Raw genomic sequence first — 12,288 nt, forward strand, 5'->3', positions numbered from 1 at the left:
CAATAAAAACTTTCTGTTTATAGAGTAAACTAAAAACAGGGCCTTCCTTTTACAGGGTTTAAACTTGCCCCTGAGTTAACGGGGCGGGGGGGGGCGGGATGTGTCTACATGTCCATCATTCATTGTCGGGCGAGGTCCCATTCAACCAGGATTGCTGTGGATTTGACGTCGCTTCTGCTCTGGGGGTAGCATCTAAATGTAGAGAAGAGCAGATTCGCACCCTTAGAGGCTACCGGGAAGCTCAGGGCGCTGGGGAAGCCGAGAGGGAGCGGGGAGCGCCGCCCGTCGGCCAGACTCCCAGCGTCTCCTCCCCCTGTCTCAGGCCCACTCCCAAACTTAACTGCACGCTTCCGGGTTCCAGCCAGAAGCCCTGCGTGAGCCTCCACACGTAGCGGCAGACGGCTCCTTAAATAGGTCGGAGTTAAGCAAACAATCCCAGACGTGGGGCTGGGACAGGCGCGCCGGCAGGCGAGCGCAGGCAACCGCACGGTGCACGCAGCAGCGCGGCGGGTCAGCCGGCGGCCAATAGCCGGGGCGCGACCCGCCCCGTCACCTCCCCCTCGGGGAGCCTATAAGTTGCCCGCGACGCCGCGGGCGCCCGCCGCTCTGCGCCTTCCAGACCACCTGATTCCCGCCCCTCTCCACGCCGCTTGACCTGCCGGCCGCGGGTACCCTGCGCCCACTCGGCGCGGCCGCCTCCGCCCGCCTTCGTCGGCCCGGGGCGGATCAGGGGTCCCCACTCTCGCGAGAAGTGGGCCGCTGCAGGGCGTCAGGGGCTCCGGAGCCCCCGTCCCCGACGGGCCGAAGATGGGGCGATGCGCGGTGCAGCCGCGGCTGCTGCTGCTGCTGCTGGCGCTCGTCCTCCAGCCCTGGGACCCCTGCTTGGGTGCAGACTCGGGGAAGTCCTCCAGCATCCCCACAGGTGAGCACTCCCGCGGGCCGCCCTGTCCCGCGAGGCTCGGCCGGATGAGCAGTTCATTCATCCACCGGTCCTTCGCGTGGTGTCGGCCGGGTGAGTTGGTGGAGGGTGGCGCCCGTCCCTCCCAGGTCCACAGAGGTGATTTGGTGGGAGCCTGTTCTTCCGCAGGACCACCGAGGTGAGTGGGGGTGGGCTGTCCATCCTCCCCAGGACCGCCCAGGTCTTCCCCAGAACTGCGCTCTGTCTGTGCTGATCCCCGGGGGAGTGTGGGAGCATCCGCCCTCGTGGGCTCTCGGAGTTCTCCGTAACCCGAGAGCGCACGAAGTTTTCTTCAGCACAAGTTGGGGTTTCCTATTGGTCTTGCAGGTCGGTGGGCACCAACACCTTTCTTGCAACTTTGCTTTCTCCTCCTTTGCTGGAGTTGTCATGATTTATCCGTTTTGGACGAAGCAGTACTCCCTTTGTGACCTAAACACTGGGCTAGTGTACTTTCTGATTGATGGTGACACATTCCTTCCAGCGCCCCAGGAAGCAGCTGGTAACACCTACCTCCTGCCAGAAACAACGCTCAAAACCTTGGTTGTTTTCAGTAAGGCTGCTTGGCTACCCAATACCTCCAAGAGGTAGCTTTCCTCTTTGGGGATTATGGAGGGGAAGCTGTCCACAGCTTTTCCGCTTAGCCACCCTTTTCGTAAGCCTGGTGCCCTTCCTTGTTTTCAGAAGCTGGAACTGCAGCAAATAGTCAAGTTCATGTAAAATAAAACTTTTTACATTTAACAAGATTAAAGGGAGCCTCACCGCATGTTTGTCAAACATACTTTGCTGCCATTTGCTGCACATGAGATAGCCTTGGAGTGTTCCACTTTTGTGCTCTAACTCTGTGCTCTCTTCTGAAATTAGATCTTGCATTTAAATGTCCTTCTGCTGTACCACTTTTGTTTAAAAATTAAAATCATTCTGTCATTTTTTTTGGGGGGGAGTAAATAGGGCACTTTTCTGCTTGAACTTTACTTAAGCACAAGGACAGAAATTTCTATTTTAGGTTTACATTCAGAAGTTGACATTTGGTGTAGAACCCAGTCAATCCATGTAAGCAATACTTTTGTTTTCATCTGTAAGTGTTTCAGAAAACTTCAGTGGACTAAGTTGCCCATCTTTCTACATTCCTGCCAAACAGTACTTGCTTTGTTAGCTTGAGAAACTTCAGCATTTGGATAGATTTTTGTCAGTTACAGGATACTTTTCTTTCTCTCAGATATATGTGATGGCTTCAAAATGAGTTTCTCAACCCTTTGTGGTTTCTTTAAATTTGAACTGAATTTTTTTCATTATTTTAAAATTATCTTTTACTGTAACCTCTAGAAAATAGACAAGAAAATGCCTTCAGCAAACCTGGAAAAGGAGACATTAAAAAAAAATTCCCAGAAAAATGACTTTCTTTGTTGAAACACCCAAGGAAACTTACTGGGAAAAAAAATAACCTCTAAGGACTTTGCCACTTTTAGAGGGACCTCTTCAGCCTTTGTATATTTTATTTCACTTCATTATCAACACCCCTTACTTTTTATAGAAGACATCTCTTTGTGGCTGCTTTTAGGTTTACATTCAAAATTATCTTTCTTTCCTAATCTGACTTTTAAGTTTCATGGAGCAGGACAGTAAAGTTTTAATGGATTGTAACATCAGAGAAGGGAATTTCAGATATGAACGCGTTTCTCAGAAAATGACCATAAAACCCACTGCTGACAACTGAGGACTGATTTTGGTGGGTGGGCGTGGGGAATTCGGATATCATCTAAATGCAGAAAAATATTGATTTGTCATAGATGGAGCCAGCAGTAGCCAGTTTGATTATGAACTGTGTATAGGTAGATGTGATAAGCTAATAAATATAGATGGTACAGTGCTTCATAACATGGGGAGAATCATGGATTATGTTCCATTTTCTCTCTAAACTATTACAACTGAAAATTGCTGAATTGGAAACCTTTCTTATCTATGTAAATATCAAGCAAACTTTAGAACTCTAAGTTGTCTAGCTTGCTTAATAGGAGGTCTTTAAGAAGAGTGCTTATCATCTCTAACCCGCTATTTTTGTCACCATGTCCCAGCTAAACATGAAGAAATAGATTACACCAGGGTTTTGTGGCTGTATTTTCATTTTGAGCTAGATAATTATTTATTGTGGGAGACTATCCAGTGCATTTTATGTTTAGCAGCATCCTTGGCCTCTACCCACTAGAGGTCAGGAGCACCCTCCTCCAGGAGTGAAAATGAAATATGTCTCAAAATGAAAAATGGACATATGTCTCCTGAGGGACAAAATTGCCCAGGGTTGGAAATCACTGGATTAGACAAATCTATGTGTATTTGAGGCAATGTGGCGTTACAGTGTACTGGAATGATAATGGCTACTCTTTTTTGGAAACAAATATTTATAGTGATTTTTCCATTTTTCCACTGTAGTAGGGAATGTGTTGTTTGAATCACATTACATTAATCAAGTTTTGGAATATAGTTTTTCCTAGCTTTGATGCTGTGCATTAACCAGAGTTGAGAACACTGCTTTTTGTTCTCTTTACTGAAAGTTCTACAGTGTACTGCATTCATTCCTTTTCGGTTGCCACTTTCTTCTCAGCATGGAAAGATTCTAAATAAGAATTTGGTTAGAAACAATCATTTTCTCCTAGAATCATTTATAGGAATTTTGCCTTAAACTTTTATCTCCATGGGAGCTTTCAAGGCAAAACCCACCTAACAAGCGTCAACAAATCAAGTTCATACCCTGATTTATGTTTCCTACACTTTTTTCCTTCTCAATGAGAAAAGGTGTATTCCTGCCAAGAATTTGTAACTAGGTCTCCAGACCTAGATCAACATTCAGTGTTTTCTAAGGTACCTTGCCTATTCCATGATCTAAATTGGGCAGAAACCAAGTTTTGCACAAAAATGGAGGAAATGGTTTCAGACGTTTCTGTCAAGACCAGTATTTTTCAACCATGTTCATTTATAAACTCTTTAATTTACCCTGGCACACTCAAGGAGGAAAGGAAAGGTCTGTCCCTATCTGCTGATGCAAACTGACAATTTACGGGGTGGAGAGGAAAAAACCAAGGTCCTGGAAAAACCTCGAGAAGAAGAGAGGGAGGCTTGTCCTTTGTGTACTTTCTGTGTCCTGGGCTCCAGCCACACAGAACGACCAGTCTCTGCCTTTCGTTCATGTAAAAACAGACATACAAAACAATTCTAGAGAATGTGAAGACCAGAAATGAAAATTAAATTGAAATACCCTTTTCTACCCATCACATTGACTAAAACATTTAAAAAATAAACTCTGATCATACCAACTGTTATGAGGGTGAGAAGTCTCAGGAAGCACAACACCTTTGGAGAACAATTTAGTAATGTCTGGTGAAATTGAGAATCCACGTATCCTGCCATCCTAGATACACATGTACAGGTCTCTCAAATTTCTACTTCTGTCTGTTCTCCTTGAAATTATATTCTTTGTTTATATCTAGCTCCTAAGAAATCCTTCTCCATCCTTTTGTTTGGCTCTCTTTCTAACTTCTTAATGCAGTTGGTTTATACGATCATATCTGCTTTGTATGATAGATGTTCATGTTTAATAAATTATAAATTTTTTGGAGTAAAGGACTGAGTCTTATTCATTTTTGTGCGCCTCACAGTACCTTCCCTGTTCTTTTAACACAAAGAAGATTCTCAGTTTATGTTTGTTGAGTTTCTGGCCACTCGGAGAATTATGAAAAGTGGCATGCAGTCGATGAGATTGCTAGCTGCTCCTTTTCCTAGGGTTTTAACTAAGTTCACTGAGTTTCCTTTCTCTACCCGGGGACCCATGCACTACCATGATCAAGGAACTTACCCGTGAAACATCAGGCAAGGCTTTGTTTCTGAACAAGTTGTTGGCAACTCTTTTTTTTTTTTTTTTTCCTTGGCTGTGTTGGGTCTTCGTTTTTGCATGTGGACTTTCTCTTGTCGTGGTGAGTGGGGGTTACTGTTCGCTGCAGTGCGCGGGCTTCTCATTGCAGTGGCTTCTCTTGTTGCAGAGCACGGGCTCCAGGCGCGTGGGCTTTAGTAGTTGCAGCGTGTGGGCTCCGCAGTTGTGCCTCTAGAGCGCAGGCTCAGTAGTTGTGGTGCACGGCCTTAGTTGCTCCACGGCATGTGGGATCTTCCTGGACTAGGGATTGAACCTGCGTCCCCTGCATTGGCAGGCATATTCTCAACCACTGTGCCACCAGGTAAGTCCAGTTGTTGGCAGTTCTTCTCCAGAAGTTATATTTTCTGCTCTACCTAGCTTTCTCAATATAAAATCATACCTTCAGAAATACTTTCACGTGGTTGGATACCATGATCCTTTTTTTATAGATGATGAAATGGACATTTAGATGGTTTGTTACCTGAAGATCAGATAGCTGAAAGCAACACAAGAGGGACTTGTGCCCTTTCTTCAGGCCATGCTCTGTGTCTTCCCTGACCCCTTTATTCTTCTGGACTTTCGGTACCGATGGGAAAGAAATAGAGACTGGGCATCAGAGATCTAAAGAAGCAAAAGGGCTGCTTTGCTAAAGAGCACTAATTTTGTAGGTTTATATAAATGGAGGGGAAAGGGATAGGCAGGGGCTGAAGGAAAGCTGGGCCCCTGGCCAGGGATGACAAACTACAGCCCATGGGCTAAATCCGGCAGACTATAAACAGCTACCTGTTTTTGTACAGCCAGTGAGCTAATGATGAGTTTTACATTTTTAAATGACTGAAAACTATAAATATAAATATAAATATAAATATATATATATATATATATATATATATATATGTCTCGTGACATATGAAAGTTATATGAAATCCAATATTCGGGGTCTGTAAAGTTTTATTGGCTCACAACCACATTCGTTCGTTAACATATCATTTGTGGCTGCTTTGGTGCTACAAGGCAGAGTCGATTAGTTGTCACAGAGGCTATATGTCCTGCAAAGTCTAAATTTATTTGCTCTCTGGCCCTGTACAGAAACCCTTTGCCGCCTTTGGCCTTAGGAGGTGATATTCCCTCTTAAGGCATGTCTCCTGCAGATCTGCTGCTCTCTTGGAAGGAGCCACATTCTGGACAGTAGCAGCTGGCTCTGGGCACTTGAGAGAGCTGTTTTTCATTTTAGCCTTTGCCAGTGATTCCTGTGGCATTTTGAATTCAAACATAGAGCTTCTCTGTTACATCTTTTTAAACCTGGTGCTTGATGCTAACTAGACATGTACTTTGGTGTAAATAGTGTGCTTAGGATAAAAAATGGATTTATATATACTACCAAATGTAAACTAGATAGCTAGTGGGAAGCAGCCGCATAGCACAAGGAGATCAGCTCTGTGCTTTGTGACCACCTAGAGGGGTGGGATAGGGAGGGTGGGAGAGAGGGAGACACAAGAGGGAAGAGATATGGGGATATATGTATATGTACAATGGATTCACTTTGTTATAAAGCAGAAACTAACACACCATTGTAAAGCAATTATACTCCAATAAAGATGTTAAAAAAAAAAGCATAAAACAGCTGGTGGCCGATTGGAAAGGAGATGCATATTTCTTTTTCAGAGCTTGTGTGTGTTCTAGAAATTTGGTCTAGAAACTTGACTGAATTTGTGGCTTGATTCCTGGGAGGAAATGATTAGCACATTTATCAATGACTATTTTTATTCTTCTTCAACCGTTGCTGTAAAACTTAGGCTAAACTGAGAAATTGGTGCTTTTAAAATGACAGATATTTTTCTTTTACATTTTACCCCTTTGCATTTGCTGCGATATGTTTGCCTCACTTAACTTAAATAACAACTAATTTTCAGAACTATTGAGATTTTAATTAGCCAAGAAATAGTTATCCAGAGTAGTAGAATTATAAACAGTGCGTTATGATTTGTTGTCCTTAGGCTACTTACTATCTTTTTAAAATTGAAGTACACTTGATTTGCTACTTACTATATTATGGCCTATTATGTTGCAACCTTTGTTTGGTAATGGTGCTACTGAATTTATCACTACGTTATTAACTGTGTCACAAGAATGCTCCGTCAAAAAATACTGTTTATAATTAAAAAATACGGAAACTTTAAATACGTTTTAATGTTTCCCATTCAGGATAACTTTATTTAAAACAAAATTTAAAGGGTGAAGATATGTTATTTTTATACCCAGAGGAAAGATTTCCATTACATATTTTCTTTTGTTTGTTAAAAGAGGCACATCAACTTCTGTTAATGATTTCGATTTAGTTTTTAAATATAAATCTCTTTATTAAAAAATAAATTAATTCAGGTTAGTGCATTTACATACTTAGTTACTAGATTGATTCATAAGTGTTTTTCAGGCCTTGATTGTATTAGTAGCATACTGTAGCCGTTATGGGAAAATAACAGTCATTGTTTATGCCAATTGAAATGTGGGTATATCTCCCCCCTTAAATTTATTTCTTAAAAAAAGATGTGATTATATGAGAAAATGCTTAATTTGCTAGTGTGGACATATACTTTGTTTACTGTTTATATTCTGCTATAAAATTTGGTTTAAAATTTAGTTTGTATAGGGTTGGAATTGCATTTTGTCTAGTTAGGGAGAAAACTTTGAAAAGTGAGTAGACTATCTTTGCTTTATAATGAAAATCTTCATTAGAAATGGAAAAAAACACTTTAATTTCATACAATTGAAAGAACATGCTTATTGCTATTAATATATTCTGTGAAACTTTTAATACAAAAAGAGTTTTTGAGGACATACAGCTAAAATGAGGGGGCTAAAATTTAAATGGTCAGGGAAAGTGCTTCTGAAAAACATGGTTGAGTTTCCAAAATGGGCTATAGGGTTATAACCAAATCTCATTTGTTATATTGATTTTAACATTGCTTTTATTATTTTGGATGTATAAGACATCCTGGTGTTATTACATTAACTGATCATCTGCTCATTTACTTTAGGGTTACATACTAAAATTTCTAAAAGGAATTCTATTTATTTTTCTAGTTACTGCTAATCTGTTTCAACATTTCTTCCAAAGAGAAAGAGAGAGGGGATTTTCCTCTGATTAAAATGCTGTGGTTCTGTTCTTCTAATGCTGTGGATGTCATATGGTAAAGATTCTTACGGCAGGAAGGAACTTGCAAGCACATGTAATTTTTATTGCTCTCATCACCAGCCCTAGTCCGACCCAGACATTCAGAGGTACTGAGGAGACACTGTATATGCATCGTGCCACACAGCTTCACTGTCTGCAGGCACAGCAGCAAGTGGAAGAAGGACGTGAGGTCCTGGCAGTCTTGAGTTCCTGATTCTGGGACACTGTCCAGCAAAAGCCCCAGAAACTCGGCATCTCAGTTCCAGTGACCACAGAGCCCCAACACAGAGCCAGTGTCCCGTCAGCAAGGCTCTTTCGTTGACTAGTCTGTTTTACTGCTTTGAAGCTACAACTTTTATTGGGCCTTAGGGTGCTAATTACTTTTATGTGCTACATACCTGGCTAGGAAGGGAGCCAGTTACTTTTAGATTTTTAAAATTCATTCTCAAAACTGGTTCTTTAAATATGTGATCCTTTTCTTCCTGGGTCTAGCAGTATACTAAACACGAGAAGCTGTTTTAGCATGCCAAAAAACAACAACAACAAAAACAACAATAAAAAGCAAATGTAGAATTAAATTTTTTTTTTTTTGGAAGAAACTGGCTAACAGTTTGTAGGCAGATTAAAATGAACTCCCTAATTCAGTCGCCTAGGGAAGTCTTACAGAGCCATCATGCAAAGGGCAAACTGGCTCTCTGATGGGATTTTCCAGTCATGCCCAAGCCAGCTCTGAGGCCCCTGGTCTTCCGAGGGCCCCTTGCTGTCCTGCGCTAACCTTTCAGACCTCTCTCCTGGCCTCCAGCTGGCACCACAACTGTGACCAGAGTGCCTTGGTCATCCAGAGCCTTTGAAATTCCTGTCAGCCATGTCTAGAGAAGGACAATTCTCCTTTTCTTCTTAGTTTAGTTTATACAGGGGTGGAATTTTTTAAACAGTGACTTTACTGGGTAACCAAGGGCAAAACAAAACAAAACCCCAAACTGGAAAATCTCCCAAGCAAAGCAATGAACAGACTTACAAATTAGAGACTCAGAGTTCTTACTCTACTGTGACTTTACTTAAAGACCTGCCTACCTGCACATCCTCAGGGATTCATAGGTTCTGTGTCCGTGCTCAGCTTTTCTTTCTCCTCTCTTCCGTCCTACTTCTCCTCACCAGCTTCTTTTACACAGAGAGCTCTTTCTTCTCCAGCATTGGAGTCCATGAAGTTCATAGGTAGATAAGTGTTACTAGGTTGTGAAATAATAAAAAAAATGCTTATTTTGGTCTCAACTGCCGCCCCCCTTTGCCCCATTCCTGCTAATATTTGGCCTTTGAGCCTTGTTCCTGACACAGAGCTCCTAAAACCCTTGTAATTTCCTGAGTGATAGGCGTGTCTGACACAGAGCTCCTCTATCCCTTGGAATTTCCTAGATGATAGGAGCATCTTTTGTTCTAATGAGACAACTCTTGGTGGGCTCTTGGATGGAGTCTGGTCACTAGAAAGACCAAGCCATGATTAGAAACTTGGAGCTTTCAGCCCTACCCCCTATATTCCACGGAGGGAGAGGGTTTTGAAACTAAGTTAATAATCGACCATGCCTATGTGATGAAGCCTCTACAGAGATCCCTAAAGTCCAGGTTTTGGAGAGCTTCTGAATCTTGGAATGCATCTACAAGCCAGGAAGGTAGTATACTCCAACTCCCGAGGGGACAGAAACTCCTGCCCTGGGGACCCTTCTAGACCTTGACCTATGTACCTCTTCATCTTGCTGTTCATTTGTATCCTTTAAAATATTTTTGTAATAAATTGGCAATAGTAAGTCAGCTGTTTTCCTTGGTTCTGTGAGCCACTCTAGAAAATTATTGAACCTGAGAAGCGGGGGGGGGGGGTCTTGGAAATTTCTGATTTGTAGCCAAGTCACACAGAAGTTGTGGGTAACCTGGGGACCTACTACTTGCGATGGGCATCTGAAGTGGGGGCAGCCTTATGGGACTGAGCCCTTAACCTGTCGGCTCTGTGGTAATTCTGGTTCAATTGAACTGAATTGCAGGACACCCAGCTGATGTGGGAGAAAGGATCTGTGTGGGAAAAAACCCACACATGGGTGTCAGAAGTATTGTGTGTGTATATAGTAGAGGAGAACACCATAGTGTTTTCTCTAGACATCGGTGGACGAGATATCTTTATAGTTTCGTAGGGACCTATCAGCCTAACCCTAGTCATTTATTTTCTTCAGTGGGTAAGTTTTTAATGCATTTTTGCTCACAGCTCTTTTGCTCACAGTGCTTTTTTCTTGGTTTTGAGTAGTAATTTACATTGGCTTATATGAATCTACACTCTTCAATAAATCTACACTTATTTAAATAACTTTAAAAATTCTCCCAGAATACACTTTTTCTAGAGGTAATTAGCAGTATTGTAACTTCTTAGATACAAATGGATGCTAAGAACAATTCCTACTGTGTAATATTCTGAAGTGTCACAATTAATATTTCAAAATTTAATTCTATGAGTATTTATTGAATGGCTAGTCTGTGTTCCAAGTTGCCTTATGTGGAGGAAAAAGAGAAAAAACATGACAGACCAAAAATGTGTTAGGCTCAGTTCCTGTTCCACATTAAAATTCTAAGACTCTTACATAGAAAATAATGCATATATAAAACTGAACAAATCAAAAGAGCATTTATGATGGCCTGTGGGGAAGACAATAGACATCTGGGCATCGGGAAACCCACATCTAAGTTCTAACCCTTCCACTCACTAACCTTGAATCAATTATCTTGCCTCTCCCAACTTCTTTGTAATTTATGATCTCTCTAGCTCTGTTATTTGATGTTTCTTGAATTCTAAATGTCAGGATGTGTAGTGGAGACAAAGTGCTGCAGGAATCAGAAACGAGGTCTCAAGGAAATTTACTATCTATGTTTTTGTTAGGCCAAAGAAAGCATAGATACAAAGTTGTTTTGTATTTTAATATTCTAGTTATTCTATCAGGAGCTGGACTTAGGCTTTGATTTTTTTTTTCCTAATAAACTTTTGATTTAGAGGTAGGAAAATAGGGCCAAGAATAATTAAATTTACATTTAAAAATATTTCAAGTGTTTTAATGTGAGAGGAGAAAACAATCTGGTGTTTATATGAAGCTATTTTCCATCTCCTGAGAGGAATCATATACTCTTCAGTACATTTAAATATTGTAAGCTGTTTTTAAAAATAACTGTATATTCCTCTGTTTCCACCCTGACTGTTTAAGTCCTGTTGGTTAACAAAAATGATGCTGATAACTCTTTCGAAGTTAAAGAATTTTTTTAATGAAATATGCTGTTTAAAAATTGGAAGCCCTCGGGCTTCCCTGGTGGTGCAGTGGTTGAGAGTCCGCCTGCCGATGCAGGGGACACAGGTTCGTGCCCCGGTCCGGGAAGATCCCACATGCCGCGGAGCAGCTGGGCCCGTGAGCGATGGCCGCTGAGCCTGCGCGTGCGGAGCCTGTGCTCCGCAATGGGAGAGGCCACAACAGTGAGAGGCCCGTGTACCACACACACAAAAAAAATTGGAAGCCCTCCTCCAGATTGTTCTGAAACACTTATCAAATCACCTAGATCTACTTTTTAGAGTCATTAAATATTTTTAAAATATGATTGCATTTAGTAAACTAGAGACGTGGTAAATAAAAAGAAAATCAACTTATGGGAGAAAAGTTTTTGTGTGCATTGTGTGTGTGTATGCATAGTGTTTGCTACCCACAGAGATAACTGTTAAGCCTTGAGAATGGAGTAGAAATTTGGAGTGCCTTTTGATCTGGACTTTTCTTGGATATATTTTTCGTTCATTGTCACAGTGCCATTTATTCTGCATGTGTTTGCACCCCTGGAGTGAAACATATCTAGTAAATGGTATAGTCTTAGACCCAGGCCTTGGAAGAGGTGGTGGTGCTTTTCTCTTCGGACTATTTTTCCTGCTGCTGCAGATGGATTTTATGTAAATTGAAGGAAGCGGTTCAAAGAAAACAATTGGATGGGAAAGAGGGTGGCTTAATTTTGAAAACATACAGTTGTTAACTTTTTCAACTATAAGATTACCAAGAAATCACAGAACCGTTTAGTCTGGGTGTTGTTTTTGGAGATTAACTGTGATTTATTGAATAAGCAAGTAAACATTAGCAGATGTTTCTCCTGTAGCGTCGGTAAGGTTGAAGAAAAATCTGTTTCATTAAAATGATTACTTTTGTATTACTCTAAAATAGTTGATACGTTTACATCCCTCAAGTGTAA

The 12,288-nt window shown here is 41.5% G+C and overlaps 1 protein-coding gene across 3 annotated transcripts in view; it reads left to right on the forward strand.

Moving 5' to 3' along the window:
• The first annotated feature begins 449 nt into the window (after positions 1–449).
• Positions 450–12,288, forward strand: part of PLOD2 (procollagen-lysine,2-oxoglutarate 5-dioxygenase 2) — a 116,560-nt gene continuing 104,721 nt past the window's right edge. For 2 of the 3 annotated variants that reach the window (XM_060099560.1, XM_060099561.1), the window contains exon 1: positions 450–922. In XM_060099560.1, coding sequence (XP_059955543.1) covers positions 808–922 — 115 coding nt within the window. In that variant the 5' untranslated portion in view covers positions 450–807. The remainder of the gene's footprint in view (positions 923–12,288) is intronic. The other variant, XM_060099558.1, reaches the window with a different exon arrangement.

The sequence above is a fragment of the Mesoplodon densirostris genome, chromosome 5 (genome assembly GCF_025265405.1).
Source record: "Mesoplodon densirostris isolate mMesDen1 chromosome 5, mMesDen1 primary haplotype, whole genome shotgun sequence".
Classification (NCBI taxonomy): domain Eukaryota; kingdom Metazoa; phylum Chordata; class Mammalia; order Artiodactyla; family Ziphiidae; genus Mesoplodon; species Mesoplodon densirostris.